Raw genomic sequence first — 19,624 nt, forward strand, 5'->3', positions numbered from 1 at the left:
ATCGAAGACACAAATTTTTTTTTTTTTTTCTCTCAAATACCACCTTGGCTTTATTCATTTTCTTTCACTTGCTTGGACAGAAATTAGAGTTAAGAGTGTTATTAAACCTATTTAAAAAATATAATCAAGCCAATGGGTACTAAATAAGAAATACAAAAAGTAATGAGAAATCCAAGCGCAAGTCTCCAAGGGGCACAAAAAAACCTTTGCCACCTAGAAATATACGGCACTCAACAAGATATGAAAGCCAAGGACAGCGGGACACGTGTCCAGGAAAGCCCAAGAGAGGAGAAAGACGTAGCTGCAAATAGCGATGCACCAATTATCAGCAAAATCAAGCAGGAGACTACACATCGTCATGGCGTTATCGGCCCTTGATTGAGCCAGTCACAGGACGCGTGGGCCCCCAAAACCGACCTCCCCCACCCAAGACCCAGCCAATGCCGTTTCCTTCCCCATGTTCCACCACCCAAAATGACATAAAACACCCTCCTGATTTTCTTCTAACTAAAGAAACGATCTCAATATCCAACTAGTCTTTGATCTAGTGGTATTTGTTTTCTCTTATAATATGTTTACTTATTACGGATGAGTATTGAACAGTTCCAAGAATGATTCTATTCCTAACTTTCTCTATATTTTATTAATATATGGGGAATAAAAATTTATATGAGTTTTAACTCACGTTAAAATCCGTAATCAAATGCTCACAAAATAAAAATTAGAAAGAAAAATTGATTCGGTTTTAATTATTTTTTCATAGACTTCCAACTCACATGGATGATAATAACGCTATATATTTGTGATGATTTTGATACTTAATTGTGGCTAACCTTTTTGCAGTAGTGCAGTTTTATTGTGGATATTTGTTTTGAATTTGAGGGTATCTAGGTTCCTCAAAACATCAAGGAACTTTAGATATTTATGATAAGTTTGATACCTAGTTGTGGTTAACCCCTTCGTCGTCGTGTAGTTTTTATTGTGAGTGTATTGGACTCTTGTAAAATTATCTTATAAATATCTTATCCTTTATCAAAAATAAATAAATAAGAAAAACGATCTTAAGGGCATTTTGGTAAAAAAGAAAGAGAAAAACTAGGTTAAAATTTAATAATAATCAATCGTTAATGGAAAATAGAAAACAAAGAAAGAAGGGGAAGGAAGGGGAGGTGGGGTAGACGACAAGTGAAACGGCTTCATTTCGTGTAGGTGCAGTGTTGCGTTGTGAGGACAACTGCCACCCAATACCAGAGAGGCCACAGCCCACACACCCTTTCCTTCTACTTATTGTTTCAGCTTTGCTTTCTCAACGTTCTCTTTCCCCTTTTCTTTTTTCTTATTATTCTTTTCCCTCAGACTCTAAAGTTGATATTTTCCCCTCACTATTTTGGAAATTCTTAGGCATCTCTGATCTGTATGCTTCTGTGAGACAGAGAGAGACGGCTTGAGCTTCATCTTACCTGCTTAACCAAAGGGGCCAATTTTCTCCATTTCTGCTTGGGGCAAGGAGATCGGGGAAGTAAATCTGGGAAAGTTTCCGATTTTGAAATCGGGTTCTGGTTTTGTTTTGGTAAATTTTCCGAGGTTGATCGATCTGCTCTGTCCTTTACTCTGGTGGGTGGTGGAGTTATTGAGAGGAAGAGACAAAATGTGGTGGATGATGGGTGAAGGAGGAGGCCATTACTGCTCTAAGAAGACCGATGATATTTGCGGCAATGTTTGCGGCCAGGTACTTTACTTTTCTATTTTTTTTTTTAAATTTTCCTTTCAATTTAAAGTGTGGTACTTTTCTTCTTTGTATCTGGTTGGTGGGTTTAATGGTTTTTGTTTTCTGGGTTCTGTATTTTCGCTTAGATAATGTAGCAGCAATGGGATTTATGAAAATTGTATATCCGGAAATTTGCGTTAAAAACTATTAACTTTTGCTGCGCTATTTTCAAAGCAATTTTTTTGGGCATTTGAGTTTAACTTTTTCACTTATTTCCCTGAGTTTTCTTAGCGACCAGGTTTAATCTGTGTGCTTTTTAAGAGCTATGTTTCTGTGATGCTGGTCAGTTCAGTCTAAGTATGGCAACCAGATCAGATGGGCTTTCCTGCCTTTGTTTTGTTGGCGATATGAAATTTGGCATAACAAGAGGGCTCATTTTATATATGTTGTTCTTCGCCTTTCTTCTCTTTGGTTTTCTGATCCATTGCACTTTTCTACTGAAACTTGCATGAGTTTTATGTATCTGATACGGTTCAGACACCTGTGGAAGTGTTGGCCCAAAGATTAGTTGGGTGCTGAAAGAACCCAAAGGAAATAGAAACTGCCACTGGTTATAAACTTTTATTTTCTCTAGATTTTGTGACTTTTGGTTTAGAATTGACAATTGTTTCTGCCAACTAAACAGATATTGTAGCATTCATGTGTCTGCCATCTATGAATTATGTAAAGGATTATCCCCTATGGTAGAATGTTTGCCTGGTGAAATGATCATGCACTGAATCTATATCGGAATCATTGAATGTTCTTGGAATTTCTTGATTGGTGGATTTCAGCTTGTCTTGTGTCTGACAGATATGCCCTTTACTATTGTGCAGGAATCAGGCAGAATGTTGAGTATGTCAAGAGTTCGCTGCATTCTACGTGGATTTGACTTGAAAGTTCTCATCATTCTTTTTACACTTATTCCAACATGCTTCTTTGGCATTTATGTGCACGGACAGAAGATCTCATACTTCTTGCGGCCACTATGGGAATCGCCACCCAAACCTTTCCATGATATCCCACACTATTACCATGAGAATGTGTCCATGGAGAACCTCTGCAGACTTCATGGTTGGGGCATCCGTGAGTACCCTAGGCGTGTTTTTGATGCTGTGTTGTTCAGTAATGAGATGGACATCCTTACCATAAGGTGGAAAGAATTGTATCCCTATGTAACGCAGTTTGTTCTCCTCGAGTCAAATTCAACATTTACTGGATTGCAAAAGCCTCTGTTCTTTTCCCGTTATCGTGATCAGTTCAAATTTGTGGAGCCTCGGTTAACTTACGGCACTACTGGAGGAAGATTCAAGAGAGGGGAAAACCCATTTGTTGAGGAGGCATATCAGCGAGTAACACTTGACAATCTTCTCAAAATAGCTGGTATTACTGACGACGACTTGTTGATAATGTCTGATGTTGATGAGATCCCAAGCAGACACACTATCAATCTCCTGAGGTGGTGTGATGAGGTTCCTGAAATCCTACATCTTCGGCTGAAGAACTATCTTTATTCCTTTGAGTTTCTTGTGGACAATAACAGTTGGAGAGCTTCAGTCCACAGGTACCGGGAAGGGAAGACGACGTATGCACACTATCGGCAGACAGATGACATCTTGGCTGATGCAGGGTGGCATTGTAGCTTTTGTTTTCGGTATATCCGTGAGTTCATATTTAAGATGAAAGCATACAGCCATTATGACAGAGTCAGGTTTTCTAACTATCTAAACCCAAAAAGAGTTCAGAAAGTAATCTGCAAGGGGTCTGATTTATTTGATATGCTTCCTGAAGAGTACACCTTCAAGGAAATCATCGGGAAAATGGGACCTGTTCCTCATTCCTTCTCAGCTGTTCATCTTCCATCCCATCTGTTCGAGGATGCGGAGAGGTATAAATTTCTCTTGCCTGGTAATTGCCAAAGAGAGAGTGGCTGAGCTTTATTCCGGCAAGGTTTGATGACGGTTTCTGTAAAGATAGTTGGTCATGCAGCTTCTGTGACTCCTAAGGGTTCAACCGAACAATCAATCGATGACTGTGGTGTGTCGCTGACATAGCCGTGCCTCATGCTTGGGTAACTTTACATCATTCTTTGAAAATGTTGGGGGGCTGGACAGACTTTTGGGTACTTATTAGGGTAATGTTTTGTACATAACTTTCACTGGAGTTGGGCTTTTAGTGTAAGGCGGAGCATGTCTATCTACTGAGGGAGCCTGCTATGCTGGGGACAGTTGTCACAAGGTGCTTGTGTTTTCTTAGCTCTGGTGTACTGCGTGATTCCCCAGATATACTGGAAAGATAGTACAACGGTCCTGAATTCCCCTTGTTGGGAAATTTTGTTTATGAGACATTTTATTCGTTTATGCAGTGAACTGACTTTATTTGTGACATCTGAATTGCTTTTAGATCTTTTATTGATCAAAAGGCACACTCGATAGGGCAGTTTGTGCCCTTGTGCATGTTCTTTACTCCTGTCATGTTCCTTTTGGTTGAAGATATTCGTTGGAACTTTCTTTTTTCTCCCTTTATGTATCGAGTATATCAATGATCTGCACTGCCCTGCAAGTTTTACGTTTTTCTTGTCAAGTTTCCTTTTCATAGCTTGCATCTGTCGCGTTGGTTGAAGTTGTCAGGATCTGAGTTTGTTGGGAAGTAATGGAGATGGTTTCACTGAGGAACAATAAAATGAACAATTATACATGTAATATGTCTTGTGCAGAATTAATTTTAAAAAAAATATATATTGGACAGACGAATGTGAAGGTGTGGAGGATCATTCATAAAATACTTTCGTTCCTTTAACTCTTGTAGTTGGAAAATGCACTGCTTATCTGTCGCTGTGGTGTATTGGCCCCACGGTCTGTCGTTGACCAATTGACTCAACTGTGTGTTAATCAACATTCATAGAATCACACTTCCAAAACATTGATAATTTACCCTGTTTCCTTCCTCATTGATGAATGATAAGATCCTCAGGTAAAATGGGAATCACATCCATTTCCATAGCATTTCTTAGATGATGCTATTCTTTCAAAATATGCGGATTGAAATGCGTTTATCTGGTCACAACTTGCATTACATTCAAACCAAGCCTATAAATGGCACCTCCAACATGATCAGAGACAACCCAGATCGAAATATTACAGACATAATAAGACACTCCAATCAAAGAAAATGCGTCGTGCCTCCGGGTTCCAGCAGCAGAGCTATGGCATGCGCCAGGAGGCTCAGCAACAGAGCTATTCGATGCTCCAGGAGGCAGCTTGGCACTCAAAAGATGACTATCGCAACAACCATATTTCAGCCTTTTCAGGTGTTCAGATTGTGCCTTCTTCATGCCTCAACTCTCAGCTGTTGAAGCACAATTTGATGTTTGATGGAACCCAAGCTCTGCAGTTGCATGATGGCAGCTGGCATGCCCAAAACATGAACCAAAATGGATGGTGTGGCAGTGGCTCCTATAACCATGCCTCTGGTGCCAAAAAGTTAATGCCTCTCATAGGCGTCACCAATGCCTCACAGTTTCCACAAGGTGCTGTGTTCAACAATGCAATGGAGAATGTTGAATGTGAGACTATTTTCCATGAGGTGCATGTCCCTGCAACAATGAGAGTGCAGGAAATGAGATTTGAGCGCAGCGTTTGGGGTAATCACGACGGCCTTCAGTACTGCCATGGCTTCGATGACAACGTGAGGTGGAAGCGCAACGAGGGCTGGAAATCTGAGTGGCTGTCAAAGGGAGCCTAAAATGGGAGAGATTTTTGTCATCAAAGTTGTGTTTGGTGCTAAGTCATTGCAAAATGCTCTGCTGCCTCTACTTTGATGTTTTAAGATCACTGTATGATATGCTCAGTTGCTCTTTTCTTTGCTACTTTCTGAACCAAAAGCTTATAATTACTAAAACAAAACTTGGTTGGTGATAATCCAGGATGTTTGGTTGTTTTCAATTCCCCTGCATTCCTCCCACCTTCTAGCTAGATCAGTTGAAATTTGCTGAATCTGATAAATGGAAAGAGAAAGAAAGAAGAAATGCAAAACCCTCGTCTATTTTGAATTAAAATTCAATAGTGAAGTATCTGAAAATTTGACCACATATTAGCCTGCAATTAGGGAGAACAAAAACCTTACTGGTGTCTGCTAAAATAAAAAGTTCTCTTTGTCCGAACCTCCAAGCATTAAACTCTCATGGTGGTCCAGAAATTATTTTATATGTCCTGTTCATTGTGTCACCTTCTCATGAAAAACGATTCACTGTTATCTGAATCTTGAAAAGCCTATGTTATTAAAGTCCTGCCGACAGTGTGCCAATTGTAGGTAAAAATTGCTCCATGATCACCACCTGTTCATGAATTTCAACAAAGTCACCATCACAATTTACGCTTTCAAAAATTTACCATACTTTTAACTGCCTTTCAAACCTCTCTTTAGTGTGGTCAAATACTAATCTTTTTCATGTGTCATTGTTGTCAATTAGCAATATTCCATGAACGATAAGATTGAAATGATTATCAAATAGACTCTAATATATTCAAAGATTCTAACTGATCAGTAGTAGCTAGAACTTATTAATTATTATGAAATTGAACACTCAATTCCGGAAAGTGATCTTAAATAGCCAAATCAATGAAGTGACGGATACAAATTGGCTTCCTGGCAAGATCAAAACTCGTTTCCTCAAATTGTTATCATAAAGGCTTTGACCATTGATGCAAATCCCAATTTCGTTTTAAATATTCCATTGATAAAGTTACAAAGTGCCTTAGGAATTCCATCCTCCCCAATACATCTCAAAATGCCCCAACTTTTTGTAATCCAAAAATCCCAAGAGAACTCTTTTAGTGCTTTTTCTTTATGGGATTCTAAAGACCACCAAGTTGGCCAGAAAGAGAGGCATCAGATTCAATCTTATCGTTCAAGAATATAATCTTATTCTGTAGATATAATGCAGCTCAAAAATTCAAACCTTGCACGTTCCTCTACCTTAACCATATATACATATATATATGTATAAATACAAGCCTTTCACCTCAGCATCCTCTAACCTACTAAACAAAGCGTTTGAAAACTACAGAAAAGAAGATGTCGTTCATAAGTAGTAACTCAAACGACTACCCGTTCTTTGTAACCACAGTAGTGGCTCCTGTGCCTAACAGGCCCATTTCTGAACCCCATCAGCATCGCCCAAAACACCATGTCAAGTTCAGCAATGAGTTTGAGGAACGTGTTGTTGAGGAGGCCCCGAGAACAAGGAGGACATACGTGGCACAATATCAGCACACTCCAGTTCGTCAGAACTATGTGGTTCAAGAGGCAAAAGATGTTGATGATGAAGCTGATGAGTTTATCAAGTTCGAGCATAAGAAATTCCTGGTGAGCGAGCAGAGTAGCCTGAGAGATTATTAAGCACAAACCCCCCTTGTATATTCAAGGTTAATTATCAGCCCTCAATAATACATTACAGAGGGCATGGGCTAACTTGTGCTATATATGTTACCAGATAAATAATGTCAAAGCTTTTCTTTCAAATTTGTATCTGAAATTTGGTATGTAAAGGCTGATGATTTCTAATGAAACTGCAGCTTTTCTTTTTAAGTTTGTAATCTGTCTTCTTGATCTTCTTCCCAACCCAACCCAACCCCAACACCTAAATTCTTATTTTCATTCTCATTTATGTATGTCAAATTACACAACTTGTGCATTAGATAAATGAAATAAAACCCTATCTCTATTTTTGAGGAAAATTTGGTGACACCAGAACATCTCATTACAGCTTAAAAGGCATGCTCGAATTGTTGAGCGGAATTACCACAGTAGTTATAGCCCTCCCCCTTCCCCTCTGCTTGGCACCAGGATGGAAACTCCAAGATTTCTTTCCTCCTTATGTAACAAAAAACAAAAAAACAAAGGCATTCTCGAATTAGAGAGAGAGTACAAGATTGAACGTGGCCCATAGTTAAACTAGAGCCACTCATTCAACTTAATTATTACACATAATTTAGATCAGAATCTAATCCCACATACCTAAACTATGACGCCTATCTATTTGTATCTCATGTGATACCATCCGTCCAAATTAAGGCTGCTGATTTGTTCACTTGGTGTTCAAAATTATTTGTATTCTAAAACCCAAAAAAGAAAAAAAAGTAAAAGCATCGAACTTTCTTTTTATAATAAAAGCATTCGCTTTCCTTTTGAAAAACAAATGATACAAAAAAAAAAAAAAAAAAAAAAAAGAGCCTGTTTTTCCAATTAGTATCTGAATCATGTCTCTTTTTATAAATGGCATAAATCAAACATGCTGAAAATCTTTCAAGACATGTGTTCCACTCTTTTTCTTCTTTTTTTTTTTTTTTTTTTTTTTTTATTTTAAATTTTTTATTTTTGGGTGGTGGAAATTACCTCAGACAATTTCTGTCAAATTCCAAGTCCCAAACCTTCTGCTCCAGATTGAAGATGTGGGAGAAGCAGACACAGAAGCCAAAAGAAACCACAGATAAAGCTTCAAATTAATGCCTCAAATCCCCTGCTTCTTTTGTTCTTTTTATTCTTCATGGTACTTGTACACGCACAAAATAAAGCAAAGCAACATTGTTAAAGAACTTTTCTCTAATTTGTGCTAAAAAATAACAGGGAAGGAGAAGGCCCAAAAACAAAAACCAAAGTACAGCTGAAATGCTTCCAAAGCCAAAAAACTCATCTTAGTAAAAGACCCTCTGTAGAGTCGTTGTATATCTAATCAACAGAGCGGCAGAGAGGGCAAGTAGAATGGTTGTTGTCAAACCACTTCTCCAAGCAACCTTTGTGGAAGAAATGCTTGCAGGACAATTCACTCACCTCTTGCTCAGCTTCAAAACCACACAGACAAACACAACACTCCATTGCCCCACTGTTTGTTTTGGCCACACAAGTATTGTTGGGCCTGCTGTTGCTGTTGCTTTTGCTGTGGCGCAGAGACTTGAACTGGGAAATGGAGATTCTTCTCTCTCTTGCAATCATCTCTGCTGGACACCCATCTGGGTTTTCCTCAAAACTCTGAGAATTCACATTGGCACCCATCACTTGGAGCACAGATCTTACCATGTTCTTTAACAGAGCCACTGACAAAACTGTGTTCATAACCAGCACTGGAAGCACACCCTCTGCTGCACTAGGAAAATTTGAGAGCCCCATTTGTGCTTCTCTGTTAATTTCTGAAGACACCCACAATTCCCCACAACCAGAGAACACCTCTCAGTTTCTGCAAAACCTATGGCACAAATGAAAGAGTCTCTCAGAGAGGCACCAAAGGAAGTAAAAAATGGGATGGGAAGCAGGAATTGGCTTTTCCAAATGACAAGCCCAAAACCACACACCTAGTACTAAAACCAACTTGGGCTTACTGATAAATATACCTAGAGGCTGATCAATGGCCACCAACATGTTAACCACGGTAGATGACGGATTTAACCATGGTTCATGGCTCAAATGCAACACGTGGCGACACGTGTAAGGTTCTGTGAAAGGCTTAGATAGTGACTGGTTATTTTTGATATAATGGAGTGAAAATTAAAAGCTGACATTTTCACTGGCACAAAAAGGGTAAAATTGACGTCGCCACGTGTCCACGGAGCTTTTGGGAGGGCCAATGGGTTGGTGTGTTGTGGCAGGTTTTGCGACCTTCCAGTTGTTGAGTGGAAGTTTCTTGATTCCCGGAGGAGTAGCCGAGTGGAAGACCAATGATTTTGTGGAGGGGCTCTGTCGGTATATCAATATATATATATATATAGTTCCTTTTTATTTATTTATATATGTAAAAATAAATAATAATTATTATATTATTAGTTTCCTTCTATTTGTTTATATATATAGTCCGAACGTCTATCAAATATATATTGATATATTCCTCAAATAATTATATATTTTTATAATTATCTTCTTCTCCGAACCAAGCGAGTGGTCCACGTTTTTATGCTCAAAAATCATCATCACTGCCCAAAAACAAAACCTGATTCGATTAATGTTTGATAGATTTTGCCTGCTCACGGACAGTTGTAACGTGTTTCTAATTGTTTGTGTATTCTGAAATTCATTGCAGTGACAGTGAGCCATCGCATTCACACCAGAATTTTGACAAAGATCAAGCAAACATCACACCACAAAAATATCAGCCCACAAGTTGTCTGGTTCAGATAACTTAACATGTTTGTAATGCTCTAATTATACTTACCGTGTGCTGTTGCTAACAACTATTCATGCGCAACGTGAGTAACTGTCTGTCAGATGTTTGGATTTAGGGTTTTAGCGCGGATAACTATCCTTAGTATTTCAGTAAGTTATTCTCAAGTGTATCTTGTATTAGGGTTCAAATAGATGTTGGCAGCTTGGTAATAGCTAGCTACTGTTAGAGAGGTGCTCAAAGATTCGGTAGCTGAAATCCCACTATCAAGAGATATTTTCATCTGAAACATGCGACCCAAAATACCAAAGAATTTTGCTGCACTTTTGCACGACCGTGATACTAAGACACAAACAAATTTTATTTGCATCTTTTCCTTAGGATTTAGTGTACTGTGACCACAGTTGTAGGCATTACGCGACAAGATCTGGCTCTTCATGAAACAAGAAGCCACGTGAAATGAAGGTGGTCTTCAAATCCAATCCTCCCCTAGCTAGCACATCTCTGGCTACAAGTCCACAACAACCCAGCTCCTTACATTTTACTTGGTTAAACTAATTACACTTGCACCTGAAAAAATTACAATAATAACATAAAAGAAGGGTTTTTTCTACTGCAGCAGAATCGATCGGCTCTTTAAAATTCGAATTTATTGGTATATAGTATATTTTTAATTAACAAGCACATATCTCTAACAATAATATGTTGCACCCCACTCAAAGTAGAGGTCACTAAGCACTGAAACTCTTAATTGACGTCGTGTTTTACTTGAGGCCTAAAACTGTGACTGTCAATTAATGAATATGGCGATTATAACGGATTTTACAAATTTATGTAAAACTCTAAGCGAGATAGTGGTCATGATCATTGATTGTATACAGCAGCTCTGTCACCGTCTTGTCATCATTGCTCTTCCTAATGGGTTGTCGAATTGGAAGGATCAACCCCAATGGCCTTAAAATACGCATTTTCCGCATTCGCTACGCGCATCTGGAACATTGTCCATTCCTTTCTGCACCTTTCCCTCACCTGGGACCAGTAAATATGCAAAAGTGTTATCAGTAAACTTATATATGCGTTTTACCAACAAACAGTTAAATATATTTGGTGTCCAATAGATAACCCTTGTATCGTTAGAATAAGAAGCTCTACATACCCCTTGCCATGGTGCTTTTCCATTTTGCGGTTCACCCTACCGATAGCCAAAAATTATTAAGTATTTCGTTCTATTATCTGAAAAAGCGTTTAGTAAGGAAATGGGAAATGAGAAATGATAGAAAGTGCTATTTACCTGGCTTCCAAGTGAAGGAACGGTTTGATGAACAATCCACTGAGAATCTACCACTCCTATCTTCTCATGCGCAGGCTGTTTTCAAGAAAGAAAAAAAAAAAAAAAAAAAAATTAACTTTGAGTTACCTTGGAATCCCACCAGGGAGGATAGAACGTGGGTCACTCACCTCTACACATTTTCTCAGGGCAAAGTCAAGACCCCAACCATGGACCAAGTCATTCTGCAATCATCCAGTATTAATAATAAAATTAGGTAACAAGCCTGCTAAATCAATTAAGGACACAAACAAGTGGTGATAACGAACAAGTTACAATATTTAATACCTGAATCATATGCCACACACAGCGCCAGGCACTTCTAGAAAATACTGGAGCCATGATTTCAACAAACCTGAATTAAAACAAGCGAACACAAATGTCAGACAAAAGGGAAGTATAGGATCAAATCTTATACAAACAACACTTAAAATGCTCTCTTTAGTATCTTAATATCTTACGCTGCACATGGAGGCAGATGTGGGTCAGTGCACCAGCCAGGTTTTTCCACTGTTTGTCTGGAATAATTGGAAACGAGGATTACAAGATTATTCCCTAAATTTTAAACTAAATCTTATATAAATAAATTTCAGTTTAGGTCTCATGATTTACTTGTGCACTTCACGATCGCCTCTCCTCTTTGTCATCTGCCATGTTAAGCCCTTGTTGGGTTCCAAACCAGGCTGTGAAATCTCCAAGCCATGCTTCCTCACAAGTTTTATGTATCTGGAATTAGATTGGAAAGGGAGGCATAAGAAAGTTTTTTAGTAGGCTAATAAATTCACCTAAAAGAATTACTTTGTAACCAACACTCACTCTTCTGCATTAAAATGCTCGACTCCCAGGTCTTCATCCCAGATAAATATGTAGTCATATGGGGCCACAATGTCAGGATGCAAAAATCGCTTGGCATACCACCTTTGACAAAAAAATTTAAGTCATAAACCAAGGAAGCAATTCATTATTGAAGTACAGATAGTAGTTAGCAATTGTGCATACCATTTAGTCTGCTTACGGACACTAACATGTATAGCTCGCTCAGACCACTCAAACTCATCCCATTCAGTTGTTTGGCCATCGTAATGAAAAAGAAGAATTGTAAAGTTCTCTGAAAACTGTGAGAGAAACATATTCAGTGAAACATGTCCACCTCTCAGAGAGAGAGAGAGAGAGAGAGAGAGAGAGAGACCTTTTTCACTGCTGCATCAATATTCTTTTTCTGATTCAAACCCACAGTGAATGTTACAAGGTACCTTGGTTTGATGGTCAAGTCCTGCAATTGCCAACTTAAATGAATCACGGTGCAGTATATTGAAATCAGAAGTATCCTTATGCCTCCAAAAACAAAAATTCTACCAAAGGGGTAGATAAAAATATAAAATAAAAAAAAGAAGAAGAAGAAGAAATCAAATTATTCATAAAAACATCACCAGGTACATGTCAAATGATTTTTTTTTTTTTTTTTTTTCTGGATGCCATATAAATACCGAGTAACTCAAATCAGGATAACAGAGAACTCCATATCAAAAAATGGTTCCCTGAACACCAAATGCTAATGGAATCCATTAATACCATTCATTCTGCATTATCTTCAGTATATATTGGACCATTCCAGGCGTTGTGGAAAGTCCAAATTGTAACTATGTTGACTGCATAAGTAACAGCAGAATACACACCTCACTGGGCTTGCCCCATAATCTGCGCAAGTAGAAGTCTGACTCAGCTGCAAGAATTCCTGGTGGTAGTCTTTCTGCACCTCTAGGATTTGACGGCACCCAAATCTGCAGTAAATGTAAGTGTTAAACTTCAGATAAGTAATGCCTATATAATGTGAATTTGGAATGCCAGAAGAGGAAGCTGTGAACTATATTGGAAATGATACTCATATTTTCAGCAATTATCAGGCCTCTCCTCATAGTAAAACAACATGAAAACGAAGCAAAATGGTCCCAGCATGCAAGTACAAGATTGCATATATGATTCAGTGATTACACGAAGCCACCTCATCTTACAAGGAATATAAAAGTAATGAGAGAAGATTGTGAACAATATCAGGGAAATGAAACCCCTTCTTTCTCAATCTGTCTCTTCTCCAAATCATATCAATGAGAGCGGGTTCAGTTGAGAATCATGGCTCCCACACTATAATCCAAGAACTATGACAATTAACCTTGGAAAGATTTACTTCTATTAAGGAAGTCCTTATTGAGCTTAATGGAATGATGATCATACGATCAATACTATTAAACCAGATCATCTCCAGTTGGGACTGATAAAAAATGATACTTTTCCCTCCCGTTTGACCAAAATCAGAAGCCAATTTAGGTACTGTAGTAGAACAGCACAAGAACCTCAAATGCAATTATTGAACTGGTTCTGGATTTGAATTACGAAGTAGCTAAGATTCAATGCACCCCTTAGTAACATACAGAGTTAACAGTGATGTAAAACCTGTCATTTTGGAATTTCTACTACTGCTAATGTCAGGGAGAGGAGGTATACCCTTCCTGTACCATTTGAACTCTGAGCTTTAGTTGAGCTATTATTACTCCTCGTAGAAGACCAAGCATTTAGAATTGTTTGCCTGGAGATGTCTGATTTCTGGTCCTCATTGTACGACAGATCAACATTTGGAAGAAGGCTGGACGAGAGGTTCAGCTGTCAAATTTTACACACATTAATTATGTTTCATCATCTAGGTAAGTATTAAAGCGGAGCATAACAGAAACCCGGAAAAAAATTAACGCACCTTTGTTAATGACAAGGTTGGAAAGGATACACCTATCAAGAATCCAAAAACTACTCCTACAAAAGTTGTCACAATAAGCCTCATAGTCTCGTTTGGTTTTCTACCACCCGCACTGCAGCCAACAAGATGCAAATGTAGTTAGAGAAGATCAGGTCTCTAAAATAAATTTAAAGAGCAACAAAAGTTAGCTCATTCCGATGAAAATAGACTGTCACAAAATTTAACCTGCGTGAAAGGGTTCCCATGTTATTTACAAGCTTCTGACTATAAATTCACGGAAAAATGAACTGCAAGTACAAAGCGATAGCTGATCTGCATTATTTAACAGGTTTTCAGTTGAGAATTCCCCTTAAAAGAAATGATGACCCTCATGAAGGAACACAACAATTTAAGCAAGACTCTACGACTCAGTAATACAAGATTATACAACTACGAGAATAACCTGAACATTTGTTTCTATCAAAACAACACATATATCAGGGTTGACAAAATCGTAAAAGTAGATGGGTATAGCACTTACAACTCACAACCCAAAGCTGCTAACCTAACATTATTGATTATACTATCAAAAGGTTAAGGTGCTCCCGTAAGATGTTTTCTCTATATCTCTCTCAATAACAACATCGCACTTTTCCCTGAGCTTCAAATCGAACCCACAGAATACATTGACCATTTAACAGCAGAAACTGCATACTTATACTCAGACCTTTTTGAATAGACATTCTTCAAACGCAATATAGAGAAACAACAAGCAAGAAATCATGTGCTCGTTCCTCTTTGCCCTCTACAAGAACTCTGCCGAGAAAGAAGCAACCATGTGCTACCATTTGACAATCAGTAGCTAAAACAAAGTCACAAATCAAACACCCATTCAAAACCCTCCATGGTAAAGTAGACCACGTGTTCCCTTTGAATTAACACCCAAACTACATAACAAAGACCCACTTCCTCCCCCACTATTATAATTAAGACAGACAAGCAGCTGGGCTTGCTTAATTTCAAAGATAAAGAACACAACGACCAAAAGCATAAACCCGATCACTAAGTTAGCTCACATAATCAAACATATGCAATGTACTCATCAAGCCTTTCCGATCAAACATCTTTTACCTTAAAAATTAAATATAAAACTCCACGACCAAAACCGCAAACGAAACAGTACAAGGATCTAGCAAATTCGTAAATAGCGAAACAAAATAAATTGTAATAAAAAAATTGATATCTCGGATTTCTTAAAGCTGTGGCAATCAAACCAATTCAAAAAGGAAAAAAAAAAAAAAAAAAAAAAAGCAGAAAAAAAAATTCAAATGCAAATATCAGAAGCTAAACAACTAATCGAGCTCAGCTGAGCAGCACTCTACCTCTCTCCCTTTTTTTTTCCTTTCTTTTTTAATCTCAGTATCCAAACAGAAGCGTAAAAAGTGAATCAGAGAAATTGAAAAAGAACAAAACCGACCTCATATAGTTGAATAGCTGAGCAAGATCTGCTGTAGAGAAAAGTGGTTCAGAAGCTGAGAATCACGCGAAAAAGCACTTGCAGGACTTGGTGATCTCGGGGCACAATTAGCGTGAGAGAAATAATACAAAATATTAAAAAACAAAACAAAAAACGCAAAGCAGCAATTTCAGTTTGAGAGCAAGAAAACTATGATTTTGTGATTTTGCAGAGGGTTGCGTTGTTTGTGTGTGTGTTTAGCTTTGGGCCTTCGGCAGTGACGATTTGTATTGTTGTATGTGAGTTGACGAGAGAGCTGGGAGACTTGGCTGGACTCGGGAGGGAAACACAAGGAGAGAAATATGGGGATTTTATATTTATCTCTCCAGAGATCTCAAATTAAATTCACTAAGTAAGAAAAACAGATTGCGAATTACCAACCTAACTTATTTTCAAAAATGGATTTTATTAGGATTTTGACCTTAACCAGACTCGTGATCACTCCTTAATTGGTAACCCACTTTTTTTATTATTATCATTTCCATAAGCAAAATGCAACGGCTTTTCAGTGCTTTTGCTTTTTCGACTTTTCTTCTTGTTTTTGTTGTTGTTTTTTAGAATAAGCGATGATTTTTTACTCATAAACAAACAAAAGTATAAAACAACGATGTACTGAATATAGATAAATTTTTTTTAATGACCAAGACACAACAACATATTAAATTGAATCAAAAAGAATCACACAATACCTAAAAATAATTAAAATTCTCAATTCAGCAACTAGAAGCAAATGTACTAGGTTTTTTTTCATTAATGCTGGGTTTTTGTTTTTGCTTCTATGTTTTGAATTTGTAAAGAACATTCTAGGAAGGAGGTCAAGTCTATTGTGTCCTGCCTTTGCATAATTGCAGTCAACGAATAAAGGAAACCAAATTAATTTAGGATAATTTTTTTTACCAAAAAAAACAGAACTGTAAATTTTTTTTGCCAATCATTGCCGGTCTAAAATTAGCGTAATCAATAACCTCGAACTATATTTCCGTATTATGTATTGATGAAACACTTAATTTTAAATTTATATTATCTCGCTCAATTATTTATTTTGAGAAAATGAGTTAGCTATTGGCAGTTATCCGATTATAACTGTCTCTAATTTTATTTTTTGTTTCACAAAAATACATGTATAAATTCCAAATATTATGAAAAAAAAAAATATTTCAACAAAACACTGCCCAAAAAAAATAAAATAAAATGGGTAAGTATGGTTAACTTTTTTTTTTTTTCCTTTCCCTTGTACCCACCAACTCATAAACTTAAAAAAGAAAAACAATTAATGTAGGATTATATACCAATACCATCATTTCCTACCACACTCTCACTAGCTAGTAGAAAGGTTCAAGGATTGTAGGATTATATACCAATAAGATTCATTATCTGATTTTTCTTTTAATTTTAATTTTTTTAATATGAAAAAGTGTGAATTTACCATATTATCCTCATTTAATTAATAAATTTAATTCTTAATGTTTGCATTAACTAAGGATATTTTTGGTATTTTGAATATTTTATAATTCTCTATCTTTTGCTATAGTTCCGATCTCTTGGATCACAGGAATCCAAGAGATTGTGATCACCCACCTTGGATATTAATCCAATTGTTCAAAAAAGTTTCTTAAAATGAGTGCAAGAGTGAGTGAACTATTGAATTTACATTAACAGTGAGTGAATCTCTTGGACCTCTGTAGTCCAAGAGATCAGAACTGTATATATATATATATATATGAGAATTTTTTATATATAAAAAAACAAGTCTTGATAACAACCATATAAACCGTTTCATAAGATAATAAATTAATTAATCAGGGAATCAGAATTTTTTCGGAGATACAGTCGTCATGCGATTTTATGAGGCTGCCTAAATCACTGACTATGCTTGTCCATAGATTTCCACATTCATGGCGTCCATCATACGGTAGAGGAGATTCAAGGCGGCGTAGGAAGCAATCCGTCACCTTACTTTGGTTGACTTTGAAGTTTGACCGGGCGAATAAGAGGAGCCATATGTCAAGGACTGCCCCGGAATTAGCGTTTGAGGGCCAGCCAGTCCACAAGTGGGCCCTCCACCTCCAGCCATTTTGGTTTGGTGCTTAAACGTGGTGCCCAAATACTATTTAGGGGGGCCCACAACGACATGTTCGTAAACGCTTTAGCCACATCATCAAGTTTTAGGCTTATTATCACAAAACGTCCCTAAGGTTTACGAAACTATCAGATTGCATCCTTAATGTTTTTTTTTGTCATTCGTGGTCCTCAAAGTTAGCATGCATGATCACAAATGGTCCTTGCCGTTAGGTTCCGTCAAAAACTCCGTTAGTTTGCTGACGTGGCATATATGTATATCACAAAACATCCTTAAGGTTTACACACCTATCACAAATGGTCCTTACGAAATTTTTTTAATTTAAAATTCATAAAATTTTTGTTTTCTTTTTAAAATTTTATGAATTATAATTATTTTAAAATATATATTAAATTTTAAATACATGTGACACTATATTATTGTAGATGTGGACTCCATATATATGCCACATCAACAAACTAATGAAGTTTTTAAAAAATAATTTAAAATTCATAAAATTTAAAAATGAAAAAAAACTAAAGGTTTAGGGTTCATAAATGGTCCTCAAGATTAAAATCCTTCTATAAATTGTTTTTTCATTTATAAATAATTTTAAAAAGAAAACCAAAATTTTATGAATTTTAAATTTTTTTAAAAAAAATTCGTAAGGACCATTTGTGATAAGTGTGTAAACCTCAGGGATGTTTTGTGATATATATGTATGCCACGATAGCAAACTAACAGAGTTTTTGACAGACCCTAACGTCAGGGACCATTTGTGATTGCACATACTAACCTTGAGGACCATAAGTGACACAAAAAAACATTAAGGATGCAATCTGATAGTTTCGTAAACCTCAGGAATGTTTTGTGATAATAAGCCCAAGTTTTAATAAAAACAGTATAATACTTTCATCAAAGTTTTATTAATTCGAAAAGAAAAAACTTAGGGTTTGTTTGATAAACATTTTCCTTTCATTTTTTTTATGAAAATTGAAAACATCACGGTAACAGTTTTCATTTTCAGTTTTTTTAAGGGAAAACTAATTTTCAAAATCACTTTTATTTTTTAAAATATGTTTGGTAATAATTTCAGTTTTTAGTTTTTTTTTTCTTTTCTTTTTTTTTCATTCAAAAATTTTACATCACCACCATACATATAATGCACTTCAATTACTAAATTTCGGTATTTGAGACCTCTCGACTTGGACCATTCCTCTCGACTCTTGTGTTTGGCTATAGACCCATGCAAAGCCTTGAGACCTCCATATCCAAAATTCACAAAAAATCATCCTAACTCCAAAAACTCATTGAAAAATACTAAGAACTTTTTGAAGCATGCATTTTCATTATATGATCTCAAATTCACAATTTGACCCCAAAAAATTGAAAATTGAAAAAAGTTACCGAACAACTTTTAAACAATTTTCTGTTTTCACTTTTAAAAAAATGAAAACTGAAAAATAGAAACTAGAAACTAAAAACTAAAAACTGGAAACTAAAATGGTTATTAAACGAGATGTTAATTATTGCTGACTTATTGATAGTTACAAAAGATGTTTGGTCTAAATTATTTGGATCTAAACAAAGTTAATATGAAATTACATTGCTTGCAAAGTAAAGAATTTAAATGTGTCAAAGAGAATGCCATGGGAAGAGTATCGATCATTCCGTCCTATTCAGATAAGGAAGAGAGAATTTATTGGCCAACAACTCTATATGACCACGACATAATTGGCATATCGTTTCTCACAATTTATATAAAATTTGAGAAATAAATGAACAAAATATATAAAGGCGTATAGCTTAAGTGTTCAAGAGCAGTTATCACTATACCTGAGATTTTGTGTTTGAATAATCCATCCTCAAATATCGCTTGTATGAAAAATGAACAAAAATTTATTAAAAGAAGAAAGGGGTTAATTTGTATAATGAACCAATTCTATGATTCTTTTTGTTTAAAAGAAAAAGCCAATTAACCAAACTCGCCAAGCAATGGGATGGATTTGACGCGTTTAGGCGTTGGGCAGTCGTGCACCAATGTGGTGGGGTTAGGGGTTTGGCTGCAGGTGTAGACTAGTGTAGGGTCCTTTGT

General features: G+C 36.6%; 3 protein-coding genes across 5 annotated transcripts; 1 reads left to right on the forward strand and 2 right to left on the reverse strand.

Annotated features, from left to right (window-relative positions):
- Nucleotides 1-1,159: 1,159 nt before the first annotated feature.
- Nucleotides 1,160-4,309, forward strand: LOC117637848. The gene is made up of 2 exons (XM_034372890.1): nucleotides 1,160-1,729; nucleotides 2,584-4,309. Exons 1-2 carry the CDS (start codon nucleotides 1,649-1,651, stop codon nucleotides 3,679-3,681), a joined length of 1,179 nt encoding a protein of 392 aa, XP_034228781.1. The 5' UTR covers nucleotides 1,160-1,648; the 3' UTR covers nucleotides 3,682-4,309.
- Nucleotides 4,310-8,218: 3,909 nt separating this feature from the next.
- On the reverse strand, nucleotides 8,219-9,113 carry LOC117615466 (probable E3 ubiquitin-protein ligase XERICO). Its single transcript, XM_034344546.1, has one exon. The coding sequence runs from the start codon at nucleotides 8,912-8,914 to the stop codon at nucleotides 8,477-8,479; it is 438 nt and encodes a 145-aa protein (XP_034200437.1). The 5' UTR covers nucleotides 8,915-9,113; the 3' UTR covers nucleotides 8,219-8,476.
- Nucleotides 9,114-10,529: 1,416 nt separating this feature from the next.
- Nucleotides 10,530-15,887, reverse strand: LOC117613976. Of its 3 annotated transcripts, none has more exons than XM_034342624.1 (15): nucleotides 15,432-15,887; nucleotides 14,201-14,287; nucleotides 13,976-14,087; nucleotides 13,729-13,884; nucleotides 12,903-13,007; nucleotides 12,416-12,499; nucleotides 12,226-12,341; nucleotides 12,043-12,144; nucleotides 11,839-11,952; nucleotides 11,688-11,744; nucleotides 11,515-11,581; nucleotides 11,358-11,411; nucleotides 11,191-11,265; nucleotides 11,056-11,091; nucleotides 10,530-10,928 (listed from the first exon to the last, which is right to left on the reverse strand). In XM_034342624.1, the coding sequence occupies exons 2-15, from the start codon at nucleotides 14,218-14,220 to the stop codon at nucleotides 10,815-10,817; spliced, it is 1,212 nt and encodes a 403-aa protein (XP_034198515.1). In that variant the 5' UTR covers nucleotides 14,221-14,287; nucleotides 15,432-15,887; the 3' UTR covers nucleotides 10,530-10,814. The 3 variants fall into 3 exon arrangements, with proteins under 3 accessions (XP_034198515.1, XP_034198516.1, XP_034198517.1); XM_034342625.1 differs by lacking the exon at nucleotides 15,432-15,887 and adding an exon at nucleotides 14,496-14,629; XM_034342626.1 differs by lacking the exon at nucleotides 14,201-14,287.
- Nucleotides 15,888-19,624: the final 3,737 nt, after the last annotated feature.

Source organism: Prunus dulcis, chromosome 1 (genome assembly GCF_902201215.1).
Source record: "Prunus dulcis chromosome 1, ALMONDv2, whole genome shotgun sequence".
Taxonomy (NCBI): Eukaryota; Viridiplantae; Streptophyta; class Magnoliopsida; order Rosales; family Rosaceae; genus Prunus; species Prunus dulcis.